Here is a 25,925-nt window from a genome sequence, read left to right as displayed (position 1 = left end):
GTGAAGTCCGTGTAACTCCTCTTATTTTCCGTTCAATGCACCTTTTTCCAGTAAGTGAGTATTTACTGAGAGCAGGCTTGCCACTGAGAACAGACATGCAGACGACGACTGTTACGGGACCTGTGACTGGGAAGGATGTGATTCCCTATAAATTGTCTTCAGGTCGTTTCTCTCCTACCTACTACACATCCACTTCCCAGAAAGCAGATTACAGGAAGAGAGGCTTTGGACTTCTACCCACAGACTGGTTATCCCCAAACAAAGATTTTCACCACCTTCTTATTTACCCTACATTATCAGAGTGAAAATGTTTTGAGAATTATTAAAATACTTCTAGTTCCAGTCAAATCAATTTGGGTTCCTTAACATTTGATGTACCACAAATAAACAAAGGCATAAAATGCTTTTTAAAACTTTATTTCAACATTACTATGCTTACAGAAATACACTCATATATGGGTTAATAGAATGCAATTTAACTTATCCTACACAATTGGGACCAAAAACCTGGTACATGGTTTGCTTCAAAAAACAAAAAACAATAAAAAGGATTTGCAATCTGGTTTTTCATCTATTAAAAATGTATATAAAAGATTCTCCATCAAATGCTGTTAAAGCAAACAGCAGGAACCTTGAGAAATAAACCTTTGGTTTGTCTCTGAAAAACACCATGTATTGCACTGTAAAAGTTTATACACTGGTACAACAAAACATTGTTGTAATGTTTCAATGACAGTTCACAAAGTTCAATAACTAATGGTGTTGACAAGGGTAGGGAGAGCCTATGTATACATGTGAAAGTATAAAAAAGCTATCTGATCTAGTTAATATTACATGCAGATCCCAAATCTATCCAAACAAAGATTCAGATAATTTCTTAACTCTGAATTAACACTAGCAGTCCAGTTCATCAGCTGAAGTCAAAAAGGAAACTCTGCACAGTAGCTGTTTTTCTGATTTGTGCAAAAAAGAAAATGAAGTTTCTTCCCCAGCTTTTTAGTCCAGAACTACAGCAAAGTATTTCTTCCATTTCAACATTCTTGGGGTGAGAGGCAATGAGGTTACTTAGGCTTAAATCTGAATTAGCACTCAGATGCAAGAGTCCCCAAAGTTAAAGACCACGTGACTTTAGAAGTGACTCTAAAAAATAAAATGGCCTTTCTTGGAAGACTAGAGCAAAACATCTGGCAATAGCTAAAAGAAGCCTAATCAAAAAAAAAAAGAATAGCTCTTTATGAATTACACATCAATTAAAAAAAAAAAGCCTCAATGAAGCAGCTCTGAAAAGAGGAAAAAAATATAACTTAAAATATCCTGAAAAGCAACGTGAACATAGGTTCAGAAGACAGTTAAGAGATACATTTTACAAAGCTACCTAGGATTAGGCTTATAAAGGTATTCTAAGTATTTCAACCTTTAATACTAAACATCAGTTTACAACATGTTTACTTTTTATTCCTTTATCAAAAGGGAAAAGTCTAGCTTCAATCCGATCCAGTGGAAGGGAAAGCGAGAAAAAAAAGATTCAAAGCAAATAGCACATTTTTCAAATGGAAGAACTAGACCAGAAGTTCATATTACTAATATATTTTTCAATGAAACAATTTTTTTAATCAAACGATTTTTAATAAGAACAAATACATGGCACTAGGTTCAGAACCTAATATAGGCCTGACAAACAAGTCCTTGTTTTCTGGAGGAAAGGCCTCAAGCCCATTCAATTTCCAGTAACAATGTTTTCACAAATCACTTTAATGAGGGGTTTTAATTTCTTTCATATTTTTCGTTTTGGCATTCTAGTCTTAAAATCTAGATAAGAAAATAAGTCCAATTCCCCAGAAGTCATTTTTTTTCTTTTGAGGTATCAAAAGAATCCAAACTGATTCCTAATCTCCAATTTGTACTTAATATGAATATTTTTGTTATGTACTGGAAAAGGTAACGTTTTAATATAAAATGTACTAATGAACATTAAATCTAGTTGTTAGAAAGGTTTAACTAGCTTTATAATTTAAGTTTTAAAACATAAATATCTGCAGCTTGATCTGTTTGACAATGATTGTCGGAGCCGAGAATTCACCTAGAATTCAACATCATTTACAAATCCCTATTATGTACAGAAAACACACATCAATAATACACAACTTACTCATGTCTTGAGAAAATTTTCTGCTTCTTTAAATCTTTGGCCTCCCAGTCAATTCCAAGTTCAAATGTCCTTTACCTTAAACGTCCACTCTCAGAATAACTAGTTTTCCACACACAGTTTAATACTTCTTCCTAATTTTTCATGTTGCATTGCCAAACCCTGAAACCTGCCTCAGAGATCAATCAGACAAAAGAAAACAAACAAAATATAAAGTGATTACTTCAGAATAGAACCTGGGAGGATAAGAATCAAGGTTCCTTACCGGAATCATACTTTATTTTACAAGGAAAAACAAAAACCTATGTTAGATTCTTTCATATTCTTTGGTGACTGGCCAAAGAACCTACCAAGTTTGGACCACATACTCTTTTCCATACAAAGTGGTCCCGTAGGAACACCAAAATAGTTATTCATTTGAGGCCTCACCTGTAGCAAAAGGCTGTCCCGGTAACAGCCAGGACACCCACTAGTGAGAGGAGATCCCTGAGAAAGTGTGATTTTTTAATCTGGACTGAACTTCAGTTTTCGCCAGCCCTTTTCACTATACTCACAGGAAGGAGCAGCTGGTCTACCAGCAGTCACACTGCCTCTCTCATCCTAGGTTTTCTGTGTAACTGCTATGGCTTTGGAATCTCACAACTGATATTGTGTGTAACTTGAAGGAGTCATTATGCCTCCTAGTTCCAGATTTGCAGTTTCCAAATAAAAATTATAGTTCTTTATTCAGCGGAGCAGACATATAAATAAACACCAACCATCCAGGAAAAGAGGTTTCCTATAAGATACAACTTAACACCACACATTGAGGAAGTAGATGTACTAAGATGAGCCAAAAAATTTACCTATGGTTGGTACTTGATATAAAAATCCATTCAACATAGATCTAGTGGTTTATTTACTGCAAAGTTCAAACTGAAAGGTGTGAGCTCACTACATCAATTTAAAATAAATAACTTATATGAAATACAGATTCTGGCATAGATGTTAAAATCAAAATCAATGGACTAAACCTGCATCTTTCATTTGCTCACAAATTTTCACAGACTACTATTCTGCAGAAAAGACAACTGCGGCAAGGAAAAAGAAAACTGCCCCTTTTGCAAACAATACTAAAAAGCATCCCTCCAGAGAGATCAAAATAAACATGCATATATAAAGTATTACAACGCAAATGCTATTTCTAGAAAAAATTTAACTGCATAGGTTAAAAAAAAAAACAATGTGCAACATCTTAAGGCATTAAAGCACCAAAAAAAAAACAAAAAACAAAAAACCCACCAAAATCATTGTTTTTATGACAATTAACACATACACAAATAAACATACATACTGATCAAAATTCAGGAAGGTAAATACCTGGATTGATAGAACATCCATTGTTGGGAGAATTTCTCTTCAAATTCAATGTCTCTCTTCTTATCGCTAGAACAATTTAAAGTGCTAACTTTATATAAAGCAGGCAAATTCTTCAAGTAATTTGCTATTTAAGTAAGCCAATTTTTATAGGGCTATAAACAAAGAATAAACTAAAATGAAATAGGAAGACAGACATGAGGAAAAAACTGGTAAGTTATAGCTGAACAAATTGACAGAATGCTCTAATACCACCTTGGCCTCCTTAGTTAACTTAAATGAAAACAGATTAAAAAAAAAAAAAAGCTTAGAGATTTAGATGTCTGCGACAGAAACTCCCTTGGATTTACTAAAATGTGTACATAAGTAGGTACACGGAGTCCAGGAAAAAGAGTGCCACTTAAAAATCAAGATTGGACAGTAATTAATTTTAAAAACAAAAGGCTGTCTACTACTGCAAATGAATATAAAATGTCAGAGACCTTATCCACTAAGAACTGAAACCTTGACCAGAGTGTCATTACTCCTGCCCTTGAGCTGCCTTTTCAAGGAAGTATACATTAACCAGATGGCGATTGAGGTGTTTGCTGTAATCTTTTTCCTTTCGAAAAGAACGATCACAGAAGATACAAACGAAATCTCCCTCGGCCACTCTGGCAGCCAAGGCCTCCTTTCCATCTTTCCCACTGGTCTCCTGTGGGACTGGCCGAGCCCCGTTCAATCCAGAATCGTCACTGTCCTCTGACGTGTTGTCACTCAGGTCGCTCCCATCGTGACTGTGGATGCCTTCGTCTTCATCCATTTCCTGAGACTCACTGACTGCCACGGTGAGAGGAGGGGACGCCACAGCCGCTGTGGACACCGCTTCATGTTTTTCTAGTGGCAGAGCAGGAAGTGGTGGTGAAACTGGTTCTTCAACTGCCACGTCTTTGCTGGGGAAATTCTCTGCTTTCTTCTCGTCAGTGTCCACCTCCATTTCACAGAGCATAGCTTCGGCCTGATGTTTATCCTCTGAAGTTTCACCCCCTGGCATATTCAAGTTTTGTTCAGAGGATGAAGTGTTGGCAGATGCCTTGATAACAGCACCAAGACCAGCTAGACTCTTATCTGCCTCTTCTGCTCCCGCTTTTTGAGGAGGGGCTTCTTTCTTTCCTTCGCCTGCAGGGAACAAATGTTGGTCTTTCGATTCCTCCCCGTTTAAGTTTTCCTTTGGCAGGGGTGGTGATGGTGGGGAGAGATCCTGAGCACAGGCACTTTCTTTCAGACGCTGTGTGTCTTTAACAGGCACTAAGCCGACCTCAATGAGGACCTGCTCCTTCCGCGCCCTTTCACTCAGCATGCTGGACTTCTCCTTTCTATGATCTTTGCGAGGAGACCTTCTGGGGATCGGCTCTGTGGGAGGAGGAGGCTCTGTCTGAACAGGCCCCGTCTGAACCACCTCCATCTCAGCATCCCCCACAGGAGGAGGAGGGGAAGGGGGAGGAGGAGGCTCTGTCTGAACAGACCCCACCTGAGCAGGCTCTGGGGGAGGAGGGGGAAGGGGAGGAGGAGGAAGGGGAGGAGGAGGCTCCATCTGAACAGGGGTCACCTGAACAGGCTCTGGGGGAGGAGGGGGGAGGGGAGGAGGAGGCTCCATCTGAACAGGGGTCACCTGAACAGGCTCCAGGGGAGGAGGCAGCTCCATCTGAACAGGGGTCGCCTGAACAGGCTCCATGGGAGGAGGAGGCTCCATCTGAACAGGCCCCTTCTGGACAACCTCGACCTCAACACCCCCCACAGGAGGGGGAGGGGAAGGGGGAGGAGGAGGGGGCGGCTCCGTCTGCACACACCCCACCTGAGCAGACTCCATCTGAGGGGGCCTCCTCTGAGCAGGCTGGCTGCTCTTCTTACATGGTTTACTTCTCACGGTTTTCCTCTTGTTTTTCACGCAAATGTTTTGCTTTTTATTCTCCTCTACTTTGCTGTCACCCTTTGGCACTTCCTGACTATTTTTGGATTTGCTTTCTGCCTTCTTTTTCTTTTTTGTCACAGGTTCCTCATCATTAACAGGCTCTTGTAAGGAATGGGCTTCAGCTTCCACCTTCCTTTTGCTTTTCTTGCTTCTGCAGCTCTTTTCTGAATTGTTTCCTGGGGACACATCCACTTCTTTCGCTTCCATGGCCGATTTGCGAGTTCTGGTGGTCACCTGGCTTGAGGCGTTACTACAAGGCCGTTTCTCTTTTGAAACATTCTCTTTCTTCTCCACTTTTACAGACCTCTCGTTTTTCTTCCCAGTCACATCCCCCTTTACTTTTGCCTGCTCTGTTTCTGGTTTCTCACTGGTGATTTTGTTATCAGGCAAGTCAGCCTCTCGCTTCTTGGTTTTCTTTAGTTTCACCTTTGAGACATCCATGGTTTTATTAGGACACGTAGGATGCTTAGATTTGAAATGATACTGCAGATTACACTTCTTGGAAGCTGCATAGTCACACACAGGGCAGTTGAACTGCCGTGGATTCACATGCAGCTCCACGTGCTTTTTGAAGTTACTTCTGTCTGCTGTTTTGTAGTCACAGTGGGGGCAGTTTAGAGGTTTGGGCCCGTTGTGAACCTGTCTTGCGTGGCGGGTTACTTCATGTTGATTAGAGGCCACATAGCTGCACTGGTCACACTTAAATGGCTTCTCACCTGAAGGCAGACAAGACATGTTACAGAAGGCACACGTTAAGAAATGAATTCAAGATTTATTCAAATATGCTCATCAAGAAGTGGAGATAGATACAGATATATATATATAAATAAAACAAAACCACCGAAACTATTTCATGAAGACTTTATCATGCAACTTTTATTTACCATATTTATTTGTATATCTTTTGTATTTATTTGTATATCTTTCCTCTATCCCTTGACTTCTGATTCTCATTCTAAACAAAGGAATAATTATCTTAATCATCTTCTAAAAAGTTCATCAAGTTAGTGCTCTCAAACACTCTTAAAGAACACAGATTCATCAAGAAATATACAATTACTGAAAAAGTGACTTAGGCTCTTGATGCTAATTCTTGGGCAAAGGCACTCAAAAAGGTAACATAATTATATTATGTTAACTACATAATGTTTTTATGTAGTTAAAACAAATTATAAAGGAGCAGAACATAAAATTCCCATATATTTAAGATAAACCTTGAGACTTCAAAAAAAATACTTCATACTCTAGGCCATACTCCCAAACCTTTATGTGAAAGCTTTAAAACAATGTTTTGACCCTTTGTCCATCGTAGCAGAGTTGAATCAGATTTCACTCAGCAAATTTTTCCACTGCCAAAGCTGCTATTCTACAGCAAAGTATAACAAGTCAAAAATCCTTTCTAGATTTTCTCCCACTTTCTTCTAATGAATGAGCAAAGAAACCAGGGGCATACAAATAGATATGGCATATAAAATAAGCACAAGTTATAATCACAGGCACATACAAGACCAGAAGCCCTCCCACCCCCAAATTAAAGGCATGAGATTTAACTCATTCTACCTGAATACATACCCATCTAGATCACACTCTAGCAAATATTACCAAACGGTATCCATACCCCACTGGTCCAATGGAATGCATAGCAGAAAAATGGAAATTGACATTTATGAAAATTCATCTCTCAACATTCTCAAATTCACATAAAATCTTATTAAATTTTTTCGTAAAGCAAAACTACTCAGACATTAAGTAAAACCATAGATAGTAAGCTTTACATGATTAGACGATAGCTGATTACAGCATAGTTGACCACAAAAACAAAAACTTATCCAAGTGTGTCAAACTATAAGTTCTTTTCCACATTAGTCCACTAACAGATTCATGAAGAGAGGTTTCTAACAATATGCTAAATTACTCTCCACTTGGTGCTATCTTGTCCTTCCCACTGAATGACTTCAATGGAGACAAACATCTACTTAATATATATAGAAACAGAATGGGGGAAACAAGATATGTGACATAACGGTTAAGAACTTGTTCCACAGTAAGAATACCTGCAGGGACCAAGTACGGGCTCTGCAACTTACTGTGAGGTCTTGAGCAAGGTACTGAAAACTCTCTAAGGCTCAATTTCCTCATCTGTAAACTATTCTTACGTGCTGTAAGCTATAGTGTAGAACAGATGGCCAGTCAATACATATTACCTGTAATTTATGACTTCTGGAATGAACTGGTATACTATAGAATAGGTAAACACAAAGGAAGATTTCAGGTGCTTATCCTGCCTTACTATATAAACCTTACCTTTGAGTAAACAAAGAGCTGATGAATGGAGTCAATCTCGTTAGGGAAATATTTGTGCTCTTAAAAGAATTATAAAGAAAATGTCACCACTTTATAAGCCCTAATGAACGAGAGCATTTTCATAGCCAGCATCAAGCAAGATGCAAGCATTCACCTGTGAAGTGATCAAGGAATGGAGTTCCTACTACTCTGTTTAAATAAAACTCCAATGGCGTCATTTACTTGCTTTATTCACCCCACCCTATTTTTGCTTTATTGCCATTAAATCTGTTACACTGGAAGACCAATTCATCAAGTTGATTAGTTTATTAATACCTAGCTGAATGAAGATTCTTTTGCCCTGTACCAACAGTTTCAATTTAATTTCCTTTTCCAGTTCTAGTAAAAATTTTTACCTGTTTTTCATCTTTGTAAATGTGCCAGGTGTCTGTTTTATTCTTCCCAAACTAATTTATAAATGTAAGGCAAATTCAAAAAGGGAGTTTTATAAGCTTATACACATTCTTATTAAGTAGAGCCCAGATAGAATAACGAAGGAACTTTTAATTCAAGAGTAATAGGGGTGTACTACTCAGCAATAAACACAACATTCTGATAACGCAGCATGGAATTACTCTCGAAAACATTTTACAGAAGGATGTTAAATCTTTAACAGAAATCAGAGTATCACTTGACGGAAGAATGTGGGAGTACTGACTAGGAAGAGTAAGGAGGGAACTTTTCTAAGGGTAGTAGAAATATTTCATATCTACACCAAAATGGCAGTCAAACAAGAGAAAGCATACATAAAATCACTGACCTATATGCCTAATACATGTGCATTTTCATGCGGGTAAATTAAACCTTAATAAAATATGTTTAAAAAGTTATTCTAGGGCTTCCCTGATGGTCCAGGGGTTAAGAATCTGTCTTGCAACACACAAGGGACACCAGTTTGGTCCCCAGGCTGGGAGGATCCCACATGCCACAGAGCCACTCAGCTCATGTGCCGCAACAAAAAGTAGCCCCTGCTCGCTGCAACTAGAGAAAGCACACATGCAGCAGCAAAGACCCACCACAGCCAAAAAACGTGAATAAATAAAATGCATCAATAAATCTTCAAAAAAATTATTCTAAAACCCACAAAAAGACTCTCACACCATAATATGTTTCAAATGACCCAGCTATTAAACATGATGCCTTTCAGGGAATTCACTGGTGGCCCAGTGGTTAGGACTACATGCTTCCACTGCAGTGGGCACAGGTTTGATCCCTGGTTGGAGAACTAAGATCCTGAAAGCCACTTGGCCAAGAGGGGGAAAAAAAAAAAAAACCAAAAAACAGTGCCTCCACAATAATCACCAAGTACTCAATGGAGGGAAAATAGTTTTTGCTGAAAAAATTACTTTTCCATCTTAAAAATAAGTAGTCCGTAACAGAATTCAGTAAGATGTTAATTCCCTTTAACAAACATTCACTGTGCTCATAATTGGAAAAATATTCAAAATTAATTCCTGTGCTAGCAGGATGGAAGAACTATCCAGTATGATACCTACAAAAATATTACAAAGGGACATGCAAATTGGACGCATTCCCTCCAGTTCTAAATATTTCATTCAAGATGAAATGGTAACATAACTACTGAGAATTAGAAGAGGAAGAGTTGTGGATCATATCAGGACCTCCCAAGCGTCAGTGTGGCAAAAATGAAATAAATTATCCGCTCAAGACCACCTACACAAATACTGACTTTTTAACTTCGCAATCTTCATACATTCATAATGGGGGCCAATTCTGGATGGTGATCATGATCATTTCAGTTCTAGAGTGGACAATTCTCCCAGGGGTTATAGTCCTATATTTTATTTATTGTAAGTGAATAAATTAGGAACATGGATTACCCATCACTCTTTAAAGTTTGGCTTTTGTAAATCAATCTTCAGAAGCCTTAACAATTCTCAAGAGAACAAAACCAAATGTCAGGAACTAAGCAACTAACAAGGAATCCCTGGAACCCAGCAACCACACACTGAAATTATATGTAAAAAATATATAAATATCCAAATTACATCAAAAATAAATCATAAGTAATGACCCAGTTCCAGGTACAGAACAACTTCTTTATAATGGTAGTTTACTAAAAATGATAGAATGATTTCTTACCAACCTGAATGAGTACGCATATGCCTGGTTAAATGGGTCTTCTGAGAACTTGAGTAAGGACAAAGTTCACATTTATATGGACGTTCACCTACAAAAATACAGTGATTAATGTTCAAATGATAAAATAAGGCAATTACAATTCTCACTAACAATACATACATTATTTAATACTGAGTTTTGGGGGGTTTTTTTGGCTGCTCACTCAGCATGTGAGACCTTAGTTCCCAGACCAAGGATCGAACTCATGCCCACCAGGGAAGTCCCAGTTATACTCATAAAGCCACAGGGACTGACAGCAACTGGAGATAAGAGAACTAAAGAATCTAAGTCTCAAAGGCAGAAATTGTGTTTTTTGGACATGGGTTGTGGACCACAAAATATACTAAAAAAATACCGTGACATTTGTCTATTTTTTGGCCATAAGATAACAATCAGGACCTCAGGCAAGCTTCCTCATCTATAAAAGTAACAGCACCTCAACTTTCTAGAATTGTGAGAATTTAAATTAAGATAATACATGGAAAGCCCTCAGCCCTGTGCCTGACAAATAGAGCCCTCAATAAATACGTTATTATTCTGTCTATATCATGCATTACAGCAACAGACGTATCTAATAACAAGGGACAAGGAGGGACTTTCCTGGCAGTCAACTGGTTAAGACTCCATACTTCCACTGCAGGGCACACAGGTTCAATCCCTGGTAGGAGAACTAAAGATCCCACATGTCATGTGGCTTGGCCAAAAACAAAAAACAAACAAAAAACCCATGGAACAAGGAAAGGGAAAGACAAAGTGAAAAAAACAACGAAAGAATGTGGTGATAACTGTGAAATGTGTTCCTAGTAGCTATCCAGCTATTATTAGCTGGTACCTATAGATTAGACATAAATAGTTCATGGCAACAGGACGCCTACTTTAGCCTGGAAGAATTCTGGTAACTTAAAAAATGTTGAAATGTATTTCTGTAAAAAGATACATAATTGACAACAAGCACATGAAAAGATGCACAGTATCATTAGCCACAACAGAAATGTAAATCAAAACCACAGTGAGATGATTTCACACCCACCAGGATGGCTATAATCAAAATAACAGATGTTAACATTTATTTGTTAGGTTGTGGACAATTTAGAACCCTAATACAGTGCTGGTGGGACTGTAAAATAGTGCAGCCACTTTGGAAAACACCTTGTCAGTCCCTCAAATGATTAAACATAATTACCATATGGCTAAGCAATTCCACTCCTAGGTGTATATTTACCTAAGAAAAATAAAAACACATGTCTACACAAAACTTTGCATAAGAATAGCAATAGCAGCATTATTCACAATAGCCAAAAAGTGGAAATAATCCAAAAATCCTTTAACTAATAGAAAAACAAAATGTTGCCTACCCATTTGAGAGCAGTATTTAGCAACAAAAGGAAAACAAGCACTGTACTTTTGATGTGGATGAACCTTGAAAACATAAGTGAAAGAAGGTAGCCACTGAGGGCCACATATTATCTGATTCCATTGATATGAAGTGTTCAGAACAGTTCGATTCACAGTGAATTGTATGGTATATCAATTGTGTATCAAATTGTTACCAAAAAAAGCTAAGGAAAATTTAATACCCTAAAGATTAACATGAAGGATCAACTACAGATACTTTACTTTTAAATTCTTCATAACAAAATAGATTGCATCTATCTGTGCAACTCACCAAAATAGGCATAAATACTCTAAAAACACTAGTAATTTTTCACTCACACATATAAGCAAAAATGTCATCTTTCAAAATAGAATTTGTGAACTGGTTGGATAGCAAAACCACAAAATGAAAAATCTTTCTACTGAAGACTCAAATGAAAATCCTCAGCCCCCTACCATGATATTACCTATAAAAAAAGATACAGAACTTTGAATCTTAGCTGTATGTGACCCTGGGTACAATACTTTAGGCTTTCAATACACTTAACTGTTTTTCTTAGCGTATTTTTCTGACGATTAGCAGAGAGTAGAAGAAAGACCTAACCCTGAGCACTCAATAAAGAAACATACCAGACTTGGTAAGTGAACCTGAAAAGCTGGCTACCTAAGTGAGAGATAAGAAATGATGGATTCCTGCTGATGATCATTTATCTCTGCTCTTCTGAGCTAGATGAATTAATTTTTCCATAAACACAATTTTTAGAACCATGCATTTAATACCATTGATACTCTCAGATTTTAAATAATTAAAATAAATAACCTTCTATTTGTGTACCACCAAATTGCCTAGAAAATTTTTTTTAAAAAAACCATAAATAAGGTAATACAACAGTAAGGGAGCTTTTAAAAAGTATTAAGGCCAAAAAAAAAAAAAAAGTATTAAGATCAAATAAGTTTAACACTAAATGTGAAATGAGATACGTACAACCAGAGTTAGCTGTGTAAGTCATAACCTTAATTGTGGAAATATCAACTTTAAGTTAATATAGAAAAAATATTAATGATGAAATATATAAAAACAACCATTAAAATTAGTTGCCTAGATTGTAATTAAATGAAAATAAACCACCATAAGAAAAAAAGAAGAAATGGCAAAAAGTAGAGATCCTATGTTTTATTTTTTTTTAAAGTATACATAAGAAATTGGAAATACGTACCAAACTGAAATTTTTCCAGTTCTCTCCATTCTCCTTAACTCTGAAAATCTCTTAAATCAACTAATTTAAATTTATTGTTCAAACATTTTTAGATTTTGGGGAAAATCTTTTAAATTGTTCAATGACTCAACAATTTTAAAAGTATCAAAAATATAACTGACACCCCAAAAAAATTTAGTAAGATAAAGACACTGGTATTATTTTTTATGGTGACTTGCATGGTGGTTATTAAGTATATATATTTGTAAAAATTCATCACAGTCAATAATACCTCAATTTTTAAAAATTCATAAATGTGTACACGAAAAAGTCATGTACTACGCTGTATATCACACTTATTACCTAAAAGCTCTACAGATTATGGCCAATTCTATGATAAATCAGGCCCCAAAGTTTCCACAAGACTGTTAAAGGAACATGAAGTACTTATGGCTGAAGTGTATATGGTATCTGGGGTTTGTTTTATGATACTGCAGGTGAGGTTAGTTTAGTCTAACTTTAGTCTAACAGTTTGTTTAATTAAAACTCTTTAAGTGATTAATGGTGTAGGATTCTGTCCGGTAACTCTCATTTCCTATGCCATGTAATTTTGAAACTTTTTTACTTTTGAGATAAAATGGTTGCAAAGCCTAGAGACAACCACAGATTATAACAAATTCCAAAGAGATTTCAAATTCTTTTATATAACTAGATTTTAAGCTTTAAATTACACAGAAGCCATTAAAATTATTATTTTGCCTTTAAAAATAAATAAATAAATTACACAGAAGCCATCTGTTGGAGTTTAGAAATCTTGCTACACATGTCTTTCTTGTAATGGAATTTCACCTGCAAGTCTCCTTGTTTATGTCTACCACTTCAACATCAATTCCTCTCCTCACGAGGACTCCCCATAGGGTTCAGTGCTGCAGGGTGACAACTACTGCAGATGGGATCTGATGCAAACAGCATTCCATAGCCCTTCTCACTGCTGATGGGAGGAGCAGAGTACTAGGTTACCCTATCCATCTTCTTCAGACCAGTAATCGGTCCTCAAAGGTACCAATTCTCACCAGGAAACTGTAATGCAACTATCAATATTATAAACATTGCTTTCAAAAAATAAGACCCCTTAAGTACAAAGATTTGAAAGTCAATTTAAAAATGAATAAATAAGGGGTATTGGGGAAAATGAGGAGCAACCACTGAGAGGTGCTTCCTTTTGGGGTGAAGATGTCCTAAAATTGACTGTGGTACTGGCTGCACAATTCTGCAAACATACTAAAGCCAATGCATTCTAACACTAAATGGATGAACTGCGTGGAAGTGGAGTACATCTCATAAAGCTGTTATTTTAAAACATGAATTGTCAAATGTGATAAAATGTTAATAACTAATAACTGTTGGGGATAGGTGATGGGTACCTGTGGGTACCCATCTTTACTCTTTACTTTTGAGATGTAATTTACTTCTGAGATGAGATTTACACATCTTTAATTCTCTTTACTTTGAGATGTTTGAAATTTTTCACATTTTTAAGACTGTTCCATTTTGGGGGGTACAGTACACTTCATAAATGAGAAAGGTCCTCTTACCTGTATGAGTTCGAACATGCTGAACATAATTGTTTTTTCTGTCTGAAAAATAGTTGCATTTCCCACATGTGTACACCTTCCTTGGAAAGTGGTTTCTCAGGTGCTTCCTCCAGTGATACTCGCTCACTGTGGTGTACGTGCATATGATGCACTTGTAGACGCGCTCATTGTCCCCGGCTCGGGTGTGATGTTTCAGGTGAGCAGTGTAGTGATCATAGCGATTGGTGTTGTAGCCACAGCGGTCACAGCGGATGGGGCCCTTGGAGAAATCGCCCTCTTCCCCAGGAGAAGAGCCGGATTCCCTGGCTTTTGCTTGCTTCTCTGCACTTTCCTCCACAAAAAATTTCTTGGCGCTATGAACTCGGATGTGATGCACAAACTGCTCTTCAGATTCGGCCTCGTACTGGCACGGTTTACAGCGGAAGGGTTTGGTCTTCAAGGTCTTGCACTTGTCCTCTGCTGCGGGCGTCTCCTGAGGAAGGTCTTTGTTGGAGCTGTACGTTTCTGAGGCAGCTGACGCCTCGAACACAGGCCGTGGCTGGACAACGCTGAGTTCCAAACTTTCCAGTTCCATCTTCTCCAGCCCACTGGGTTCGCCTTTCACCTCAGGAGACTCCTCAAGTCCTTCTCCGTCACTATCTGAGAAGTTGCTATCCCCAACAGGCATCAATTCTGCCATCTGTCTTTCTTCGCCAACCACATAATCACAGCAGCCGCCATTTACTTCCCCAGTTAAGGCCACGTTTGCCAACATGATGAGCTGAGGCGCAGCCAGTTCAGCTCGAGAGAGATCGGGCAAGTCGTACATGTCATTTGGCAAGGCCATGCCCATGGGGCCACTGCCCGTGAACAGCCCTCCTCCTCCAGAAGACTGCCCCATCACCTGGGTGGCCATGTCTGTGCTCTGCATCCAAACAAAACAAAAGACACGGAAGCACCAGTTTAAGCACAACGTTTACCGGTCTACAACAAAACATCACTGTAGTTATTTGTAACTTAAAAAAATACATTTCCCCATGTAATCTTTAAACTCAATCAGCTTCATTAACTACTCAAAGTCAGCCTTTAAAATCATTTTCTAAGTCCAAACTCTCTTTACTGCAGTCATCAAAAAATTTTCTGTAACCCCCATAAGAAATTCTATCAAGTGTTTGACACAACTCATCTATCAACTAAGTCTACCAACAGCGTGCCTTCCCTCAAGGACTTTTACCTTTTCTGTTGGAAAAATGTAAGTAGCCTTCATTTTTAGTGCTAATTTTTTTTTTTTTTTAGTGCTAATTAAAATTAAATTGACCTTTGTACAAACTGGTTAGAGGCACCAACCCCCAGTGCGGTTAAAAATCGCATCTTTTTGGCTCCACAAAAACTAAGAGTACCAATAGCCTACTGTTGACCAGAAGCCTTAAGGGTAAGTCAGTAAACATATATTTGGCATGTTACATGCATTTATATAATAGATACATGAAAAAGTTGTTAAGAAAATCATAAGGATTACATTTCCAGTACTGTGTTTATAAATACAGTAAGTTTACAACCCCTGTGTACCAGATGAATTACACCTGTCATACATTTACCAATACTGTGATACAAAATACTGCAGATATTATACACATTACTAACACTAGTCAACAAAAGAGAAAAGATATTGTGAAAAAGAAATTCATACTCATTTACAGTTATAACAAAGCACTGATAACGTTGAAGCAACGATATGACTGCTTTACTGAAATCTATTGCAATCGATAGGACAGCTTCCCAGTAGCCAAGCCTATATGCAAATAAATGAGTCATAAAATTTTTATGGCATATAGTGTAAGGCATTTTCATAATATAGTATTAGAAATAGTTTTTTTTTTAACTGCATATATGTATGATGGGCTGATATGCTGTTTTTCAAACAGGATATGGTAATGTAATTTTTTTTTTTTCCAATTTATTTTTCTACGAAGACCTACAAGACCTTCTAGAAATAACACCCAAAAAAGATGTCCTTTTCATTATAGGGGACTGGAATACAAAAGTTAGAAGTCAAGAGATACCTGGAGTAACAGTCAAATTTGGCCTTGGAGTACAGAACGAAGCAGGTCAAAGACTAACAGAGTTTTGCCAAGAGACGCACTGGTCATAGCAAACACCCTCTTCCAACAACACAAGACTCTACACATGGACATCACCACATGGCCAACACCGAAATCAGACTGATTATACTCTTTGCAGCCAAAGATGGAGAAGTTCTATACAGTCGGCAAAAACAAGACCGGGAGCTGACTGTGGCTTAGATCATGAACTCCTTATTCCCAAATTCAGAGTTAAATTGAAGAAAGTAGGGAAAACCATTAGATCATTCAGGTATGACCTAAATCAAATCCCTTATGATTATACAGTGGAAGTGACAAATAGATTCAAAAGATTAGATCTGAAACACACAGAGTGCCTGAAGAACTGTGGACAGAGGTTCCAGCATTGTACTGGAAGCATCCAAAGAAAAGGAAATGCAAAAAGGCCTCTGAGGAGGCCTTACAAATAGTTGAGGAAAGAAAAGATGCCAAAGGTAAAGGAGAAAAAGAAACATATCCATTTGAATGCAGTGTTCCAAAGAATAGCAAGGAGAGATAAAAAAGCCTTCTTTGGTGATCAATGCAAAGAAATAAAGGAAAACAATAGAATGGGAGGCTCTAGAGATCTCTTCAAGAAAATTATATACCAAGGGAACATTTCAAGCAAAGATAGGCACAATAAAGGATAGAAATGGTGTGGACCTAACAGAAGCAGAAGATATTAAGAAGAGGTGGCAAGAATACACAGAAGAACTATACAAAAAAGATCTTCATGACCCAGATAATAACGATAATGTGATCACTCACCTAGAGTGAATCCTGGAGTACAAAGTCAAGTAGGCCTTAAGAAGTATCACTGCCAACAAAGCTAGTGGAGGTGATGGAATTCCAGTTGAGCTATTTCAAATCCTAAAAGATGCTGCTGTGAAAGTGCTGCACTCAATATGCCAGCAAATTTGGAAAACTCAGCAGTGGCCACAGGACTGGAAAAGGTCAGTTTCCATTTCAATCCCAAAGAAAGGCAATGCCAAAGAATGCTCAAATTACTGCACACTTGCACTCCTCTCATACACTAGCAAAGTAATGCTCAAAATTCTAGAAGCCAGGCTTCAACAGTACATGAACCATAAACTTCCAGATGTTCAAGCTGGATTTAGAAAAGGCAGAGGAACCAGAGATCAAATTGCCAACAGCCGCTGGATCATGGAAAAAGCAAGAAAGTTCCAGAAAAACATCTACTTCTGCTTTATTGACTATGCCAAAGCCTTTGACTGTGTGAATCACAACAAATTGTGGAAAATTCTGAAAGAGATGGGAATACCAGACCACATTACCTGCCTCTTGAGAAATCTGTATGCAGGTCAGGAAACAACAGTTACAACTGGACATGGAACAAGAGACTGGTTCCAAATCAGGAAAGGAGCACATCAAGGCTGTATAATGTCACCCTGCTTATTTAACTTATGTGCAGAGTACATCATGAGAAATGCCAGGCTGGATGAAGCACAAGCTGGACTCAAGATTGCCAAAAGAAATATCAATAACCTCAGATATGCAGATGACACCACCCTTATGGCAGAAAGTGAAGAAGAACTAAAGAGCCTCTTGATGAAAGTGAAAGAGGAGAGTGAAAAAGTTGGCTTAAAGTTCAACATTCAGAAAACTAAGATCATGGCATCTGGTCCCATCACTTCATGGCAAATAGATGGGGAAACAGTGGAACACTGGCAGACTTTATTTTGGGGGGGTTCCAAAATCACTGCAGATGGTGACGGCAGCCATGAAATTAAAAGACACTTACTCCTTGCAAGGAAAGTTATGACCAACCTAGATAGCATATTAAAAACCAGAGACAGTACTTTGCCAACAAAGGTCCGTCTAGTCAAGGCTATGGTTTTTCCAGTGGTCATGTGTGGATGTGAGAGTTGGACTTTTATAAAGAAAGCTAAGCACTGAAGAATTGATGCTTTTGAACAGTGGTGTTGGAGAAGACTCTTCTGAGTCCCCTGGACTGCAAGGAGATCTAACCAGTCAATCCTAAAGGAAATCAGTCCTGAGTATTCATTGGAAAGACTGACGCTGAAGCTGAAACTCCAACCTTTGGCCACCTGATGTGAAGAACTGACTCATTGGAAAAGACCCTGATGCCGGGAAAGATTGAAAGCAGTAGAAGGGGATGACAGAGGATGAGATGGTTGGATGGCATCACCGATTCTATGGACATGGGTTTCAGTAAACTATGGGAGTTGGTGATGGACAGGGAAGCCTGGCATGCTACAGTCCATGGGGTCACAAAGAGTTGGACACAACTGAGCGACTGAACTGGACTGAAAATTTATTTTTGGCTGTACTGAGTCTTCGTTGCAGCGTGTTGGCTTTCTCTAGTTTCGATGAGCAGAGGCTGCTCTGTAGTTGCAATGACTTCTCTTGTTGCAGTGCTGGGGCTCTAGAGCCCAGGCTTTAGTAGTTGCAGCCCAGAGGCTTAATTGCTGCTCAGCGTGTGGGCAGGATCCTCCCAGACCAGGGACTGAACATATATCCCCTGCTATGGCAATTGATTCTTAACAACTGGACCACCAAGGAAGTTCCAGGTAATGTAATTATTTAAAAGAAAATTATACAACAGTAGAAAAACTAATACATTATAAATTTCATATTAAATATCACTTTAAACCTTTCTCAAGTCTTGCACACAATGAATACTTAGGTAACAATGGTGATGACACAATGTCTTCCAGCTCTTGGTGTACAATTACTAGATTTTCACAAGACACTCATACGCATACACGACAGAGAAGTTTATTAACTGAACAGCATGATTGTTTAACATTCATTAAGCAGAGAAGTGGATCATCATCAAGGTCTTCATCCTCCTGTCTTCTGTTGAGGATGGGGGACGGGGGGAGGAAGGGTTGCTCTTGCTGAGTCAGGAGCGGCAGTGAGGAGAGGCAGAGAAGTGGAAGGGAAGGCAGAAGGAGGTACAGAGAGAGAAGAGGTGGAGGAAGTGGAAAGAGGCGTAACTTGAGAGAAATGTATCTTAATTTCTGTCCAAATTTTCCTTTTCTACTTCTCTAATAATGTCTCTATTTGGTACTAATCCTTCAACCACGGGCTTTAGTTTTAGTGTCTACAAGTGTCATACAAGGGGCCAAGTTGTAAAAGAAGTCAAAAGTAGTCTTCAATAAAAGGAACCTTGCTGCCAGACTGTCTAATGGCAATTTGTTTTCTGGCACTGTTTCTTCCATGTCTTTCTCCTTATGGTCTTGCACTGGTTCAAAAGGACTCATCTCCAAATTAACTTCCATTAATTTCTCTGTTATGCTATCTATTAACTCTTGAATATTCCCAAAATATGTATCTTGAAGCCTTTCATCCACCCCACCCCCAACCTTTTTCCAATAGCCACTCTTTCATGACTTCCTTGACTGGCTGCCGTAAATCCTGTGAGTTCATGCACGACACAGTCTCTTCTAGCAGAAACTTGTATTAGGCTTGATGGCCTTCATAGTTTTTCTATCACAATGATAACATCTTCAACAGTATGATCCTTCTAGACTTTCATGATGTTCTATCGGGGGTGTCTTCCACAGCACTGACAATCCTTTCTACAGAGTACCATGTGTAATGAGACTTCAAGGTCCTTATGATACCTTAATATACTTTATTCAAAGACATTGTGTTTGGGAACCACTTTGACAGGCTTCCCAGGTGGTGCTAGTGGTAAAGAACTTGCCTGCCAATGTGGATGTAAGAGACCTGGGTTCAATCCCTGGGTCGGAAAGATCCCCTGGAGGAGGAAATGGCAACCCAGTCCAGTATTTTACTTGGAGAATCCCATGGACAGAAGAGCCTGACCGACTGCAGTCCATAGGGTTGCAAAGAGTGGGATACAACTGAAGCAACTTAGCACACACGCATGAATACCACTTTGACACCTTCAATGTTGAACTCATGGGGTTAAGGTGGCCAGGGTCACTGTCCAATACCAAAGAACCTTAAAATGCAGTTCCCTTACTGCAAAGTACTTCATAATCAGGGATAAAGCATCAACGGAACCAATTTAGATAAGTATTCTCATTGCCCTGGCCTTCTTGTTATACAACCAAAAGAATAGTAACTGGTGTTTATCTTTAAGGATAGTGGGCTTATGCAGTTCCCTGGTGGCCTAATGATTAGGGTTCTGGGCTTTCACTGCAGTGGCCCAGGTTCAGTCCCTGGTGGGGGAACTGAGATCGTGCAAGCCAAAAAAAAGAAAGGAAGACAAAGAATGAAAGAAAAACAATTCCATTAAAAAAAAAAAAAAAAAGTGGGCTTGGCAGCTTTATAGGTAAGAACAGTCCTGATCAAAAACTCAATTTGCACAAAACAAGTTAGTCTTCAACCAGCCTCAAATCCAAATTAATGCTCACTTCTCTTCTTTAGTAATGAATGACTTTTTTGGAAACTTTTTCCAGAGTAAGGCATATTACTCTGTATTAAAAACCTGTTTAAGCAGACAGCCTTTCTCTTCAGTAATTCTGTTAACAGCATCTGGGAACTCAAAGCTGGTTCTGCTATCTTGTTATTTTTTCAGCCAAAACTCTTTCTAAAATTACCAAACCATTCTCTGCCAGCATTAAATTCTCCAGATTTAGAAACTTCATTTTCCTTTTGCTTTAAATTGTCATACAATGACTTCACTTCATTTTCTCTTTTTTTTTTAAGGTTACATCACGCGGCTTGGTGGCTTGTTGTATCTTAGTTCCCCAACCAGGGATTAAACCTGAACTCTCAAGTGTGAAAGCATGGTGTCCCAACCACTGGACAACCAGGGAATTCCCAAAAAGGTGTTTTTAATATCAGACAGAAGGCATTTTACAAAAAGTGTAAGGCTTTCGTGTCTGCTGGAAAAAATACAGAGATAGTGTCCAAATTTCCTTTTCTTTTCTTTTTTTTGCCATAACCCTTACACTAGATTCACTGATCTTAAAGTGGTGGGTAATGGAAACTGCAGAACTTAATATGGTCAATATCAAGCAATTTAACTCTTCCTTCTAATGTCATGACTTTACTGCTTGGGAGGATTTCCAGCATCACCAGTGGCACTTTATATGGGTCCCGTGCAGTCATTCAAGGTTTCTGGTATCCCACTAAACACAATGAAACACACTCAGGAAATGGGAGAGGTGGCTTTTTTTCTGCAAGCACAATTTACTGGAGAGAACTGCTCACCCGGATATGATTAGACTTACAAGACGTTTTAAGTGGATACCTCCAACACTTGAGGCTCACCAAAATAGCAACAAGAGGTAGCTATGAAATGATTACAGACCTACAGTATGGACCACAGTTAATATGCAGTTATGGGTGAATGACTGATCTTTACATTTGTTTACATCTCTCTGGACAGGAATGGTGCCATGGTGGTCTGTAATTTTTGATAACTTTTATTAGATTTGTATACATTTTATGGTAGTAAATGATAAAATACACTATTATCTGTGTATACTTTATGCATTCATGATGTACCTTTCTCTAACTTTTCCATATTTCTAGGCTATGTGTGTCATCTGTAGACTTCTGCAAAATGTTGCAGATCTATGAGAAATTTTCCAATATATTTCTCGAAACAAATCCACATATAAGTGAACCCACGCAGTTCAAATTCCTGTTGATCAAGAGTCCAATGTACTTTGAAAAAGTACATAATACCACTAAAGTACTACTTAAGTTTCTTTTCTTGATGATCTGTTTAAAAGTAAACAAAAATTAAAGATATTTTTTCCTGTGAAAAGGTAAGTTTAGTGTATTCAAAATATACACAAATGAAAACACAAGAGCTTTCAAACACCCATAACTGAATAACTCATCTTCAAATCAGCAACTTTTTGCCTCGTGTTTGATCTGACTCAATTGCCTAGAGGAGCCATAAAAAAATCACTTTGAAAAAACGTTGGGCTTTTTAATAAAGTGTCTTAACCTCATCACTTTCCAACCTAAAAGGTGTTAATTCTCAAATTAGACGTTCTCTTGCGAATTAGAAAAAGCAAAGTGGCAAGGGCTAAAAAACTTTTACACCCAAAATACAAACAGTAATCAGTTTCACCCAAGTGCATAAACACGAACTCGTTGAGTCACAGGTACCAACGAAAGTCGGAATCAAATGCCATCACACAAAGCAAAGGCTGTCCAAGGCCTTAACGAAACAGCCCAGGCGACTCGCAATTCCTAATTCTCCCCCAACCCTAACTACCGTCCCCACATTACCCAGGAAGGCCGTCCGCGCACCGCCCGAAAGCCCAACGTGCCGCTCGGATCCTACGTGCTGCCTTCAGCGCCGGCCTCGGCCGCGGCATTCCTGACTGAAATAGGCATTCGGCCATTTTCTCAAAATACGTACCAAACACAAAGCAGCTCTTCGCAAACTCCGGCGCCCTCGCCTCGGCCCGCTCGCTGCACCACCGACGCACCAAGTCGTCCTGAAGCGTCTGCTGGGCTCCCCACCACGGAAGACGCCAGGCGGGCAAACTCGGGGCGCCGTTGGGCCAGACCGAGTCTTCCCAGGCCAGGCTGCCCCCTCCCGGCCCGCGCGCCCCAGTCCGGCAAGAGTGAGCGAAGTTGCCGCGTCGTCGTCGTCCGGCTCCTCGCCCGCCCAGGGCTCGCCCTCCGCAGGGGGCCGGGAGCCTCCGCGGGCGCCCTCCCGAGGCGCCGGGCCCCGAGCGCCAGAGGGGGCCCCCTGCGCCCCGGAAGTCTCAGGCTCACTCCCCCACGGCGCCCCGCGGGACGCGCGCCCCGGCCCCGCCGACTGCGGCGGCCAGACGACCCCGCACGCAGGGCCTCGGCGGCCCGGCGGCCCGAGCGCAGAAATCGCTGTCCAGCCCCATTGGCGGAACCGCCCGGGTCCCGGGCTGACTCAACCCGCCCGGCCGCACTCAACGGCGCCTTCCGGCCAAAGGGAGAGGCCGCGGAGGGAGGAGGACGCGAGGGCCGCCGGCAGGCGAGGGGCTGCGGCGGGACCCGGAGCAGGAGGAGCACGAGAGGAAGTTTCAGGACTAGGGCCCCAAGCAGCTCCGCTCCTGGCCGCAGGACAAGACATCCCCGCCGCCTGCGCCCGCGCGGACGCGGCGGCCCGGCCTCCACTGGGGAGGGGGTCCCGGCGCCGCGCCGCTCCCCACCGACGCCCCCGGCCCAGCCCCCCGGCGGCGACGATGTAACCCGATCCCGCCCGGCCGCCCGCCCCCGCCCGACGCGGCGCTCGCCGCCGCCCGAGCCACAGTATCTGCAAATCAGCCCTGGACAGCGCCTCGCTCCGCGTCCTTCCGCGCCCTCCCCTTCCCGCGGCCACGGCCGCCCGGCCGGCCCGCCGCCCCCACCCGACCGTGTCTCAGACCGCGCCGCGCTTACCGGCCTTCCTGGCCGACGAGGGGCGACGACCCGCGTCGCCGCTCCTTCACGGACTACTTTTCTTTGTTGCAGGAGTTTCGGGGGAGGGGAGGGAGGCGCTGGAAAAGTTGGCCGCTGGGCCCGTCGAGGCCCTCAAAGACCCAGTGGGGCTGCAGGGAGTGTTCAGGCCGCGGGCTCGCGCCCTGCGCTCCGGGCCGCCGCCGCCAGCCACAGCGGGCTCTGGGGCCCCAGGCCTCGGCGGCGCTTGCTCTGCTCCTGCGCCCTGAGCTCGCGGGAGCCGCACATTCCAGCACAGGAGGCTGCGCCGCGCACCCGACCCGCGCCGCCGCCGCCACTCCCGAGACACGCCCCCTCAGCGCCCGCGCGCGCCCGCCGGGCACGCCCCCTCCGCCGGCCCGAAGCGGAGCCGCCTGGCGCGCCCCGCCCCTGGGCGAAGGAGTCTGCTGGGGGCTCGGGCTTCGGATGGGGGAGCGCCCAGACGTAGCAGCACCTAATTCCCTCAGTGTCTCGAACTCGGGCTCTGAGGTCAGAAAAGAAGCCAGGCCCGCTTCCTTTGTTGATTTCCTTCATAAACGAACAACAGAAAAGTTATCCCCCAGCCCTGGAATGCATGCAAGAAACTAGCGCTCTTAAAAGCAGCGCTCTTATAGGCTTTGTCACCTCCCTTTCAAGTCTAAAATGCTTGAAAAATACCTTTCAGAATCTCTTCTAATCTCTACCCATAGCCACCCTTAACTAATTAACCTTCGTTTTGAGTGTACATTAAAAAAAAAAAAGCTTTCCAAATTTTAAGCTATAAGCCAGAAAAAAAAAAAAAAACGCAGTAAGTTGTGAAAACAAAGTATTTCAGGAAGGAAGTAGATTCAAAATTGTGAGAATGAGGACAGAGGGGACAAGTCTCTCAACGTGGAAGGTATCAAGTCATTGAGGAGCCTTCAAAGCACCGTTTCAGTGTAGCAGTTACCCTCTGGTTACAGAGGGTAAAGCGGGAGGTGAGGACTTCGAGGCTGCTCCCTGAGCAAGTTTTGGAGAGTAACCTGCGTCCGTGTTTATAAAGTGGAGTAACCAAGCCTGCTACTTGGCACACAGTAATAGGCTAGAAAGAGGGAAGGAGGGAGAGAGAGGGGAAAAAAGTTTCTTTTTGCCCCAGAAATGCCTAAGTATTGTAATTCACAGATATCCTCAGAAATTTAATGACTCTCTTAAACTCCTTAGGATGGCATTCAAGGCCCTGACTACCCAGATCAAGATAAGTTGGACTATCACTAACATTACAAAAGAGGTAGCAGCAAGTGCTTTGGGGGTTTAGAGGAGGAAGCTAGTTTCTAATAGGATCTAGAAACAGTCACAGTAGATGATTATCCAATCTGGTCTTGAGAATTGGGAAGATTTCAACAGGTGGAAAATAGGGGAAGGAACATTATACACAGTAAAAACAGCAAGCTCAAGAAACACCTGAGGCTTCCCTACCTCCTACTCAGTTTAGCCAGTTCCGTCCCTTCCTTTAGGTTTTTCTTTTACGAGAGAGCTGCCACACTCTATGTTCCTGGTCTACTCCTTAGGAGCCCTGTCTCTCTAATTGTCGACAGTACATTATTAAATAACGTACAGGGTCAAATGGGAAATGGAAGAAAGGTCCTCCATGCTTAACTACCAAAGGTTCTGATTTGTTGTTCAGTCGCTCAGTGGTGTCCAAATCTTTGCGACCCCATGGACTACAGAATGCCAGGCTCACCTCCCTGTCCTCCATTGTCTCCGAGTTTGCTCATACTCAAGTCCATTGAATCGATGATGCTCCAACCATCTTATTCTCTGTCATACCCTCCTCTTGCCTTCAATCTTTCCCAGCATGAGGGTCTTTTCTAATGAGTCGACTCTTGGAGTCAGATGGACACAGTATTGGCATTTCAGCTACAACATCAGTCCTTCCAATGAATATTCAGGGTTGATTTCCTTTCGGATTGACTGGTTTGATCTCCTTGCTGTTCAAATGCAAAATCCCCCATGAATCAAACTTAAGACACATTCATTTTCATTGATCCCAAAAGAGAAAGAAATGCAGGAGGGAAGGGTGAAAAAGAAAAAAGAGAGAGTTGGGGTAGGGAGAAAAAAAAGGAAGGAAAGGAAGGGGGAAAAAAACCTTTGTAGGCCTGGGGCAAACTTTTTCTTTCTTTCCTTTTTTCTTTGGCCGCTCTATGCGGCTTCCCCGGGTTGCTCTAATGGTAAAGAAGCTGTGATTTGGGAGACCTAGATTTGATCCCTGGGTCGGGAAGATCCCGTAGAAGAGGGCATGGCAACCCACTCCAGTATTCTTGCCTGGAGAATCCCATGGACAGAGGAGCCTGGCGAACACCAGTCTATGGGGTCGCAGAGAGTCAG

The 25,925-nt window shown here is 41.0% G+C and overlaps 1 protein-coding gene across 4 annotated transcripts; it reads right to left on the bottom strand.

The window, feature by feature from the left end:
• Nucleotides 1-401: 401 nt before the first annotated feature.
• Nucleotides 402-23,887, bottom strand: LOC122428174 (RE1-silencing transcription factor-like). Of its 4 annotated transcripts, none has more exons than XM_043447984.1 (5): nucleotides 23,547-23,887; nucleotides 14,104-15,007; nucleotides 9,904-9,987; nucleotides 5,154-6,169; nucleotides 402-5,090 (listed from the first exon to the last, which is right to left on the bottom strand). In XM_043447984.1, exons 2-5 carry the CDS (start codon nucleotides 14,996-14,998, stop codon nucleotides 4,023-4,025), a joined length of 3,063 nt encoding a protein of 1,020 aa, XP_043303919.1. In that variant the 5' UTR covers nucleotides 14,999-15,007; nucleotides 23,547-23,887; the 3' UTR covers nucleotides 402-4,022. The 4 variants fall into 4 exon arrangements, with proteins under 4 accessions (XP_043303919.1, XP_043303920.1, XP_043303916.1 ...); XM_043447985.1 differs by having other exon boundaries at nucleotides 5,202-6,169; XM_043447981.1 differs by having other exon boundaries at nucleotides 402-6,169.
• Between the last annotated feature and the right edge of the window lie 2,038 nt (nucleotides 23,888-25,925).

Source organism: Cervus canadensis, chromosome 26, assembly GCF_019320065.1.
Source record: "Cervus canadensis isolate Bull #8, Minnesota chromosome 26, ASM1932006v1, whole genome shotgun sequence".
Taxonomy (NCBI): domain Eukaryota; kingdom Metazoa; phylum Chordata; class Mammalia; order Artiodactyla; family Cervidae; genus Cervus; species Cervus canadensis.
This window is presented reverse-complemented; position numbering and strand designations above follow the sequence as displayed.

Excerpts from the sequence above, each read along its gene's own strand:
- LOC122428174 (XM_043447981.1), bottom strand. The coding sequence starts at position 14,998 with ATGGCCACCCAGGTGATGGGGCAGTCTTCTGGAGGAGGAGGGCTGTTC. Across the intron at positions 9,988-14,103 it reads GCATGTTCGAACTCATACAG|GTGAACGTCCATATAAATGT; the intron begins GTAAGAGGACCT and ends GTATTTTTGTAG. Across the intron at positions 6,170-9,903 it reads GCATATGCGTACTCATTCAG|GTGAGAAGCCATTTAAGTGT; the intron begins GTTGGTAAGAAA and ends GTCTGCCTTCAG.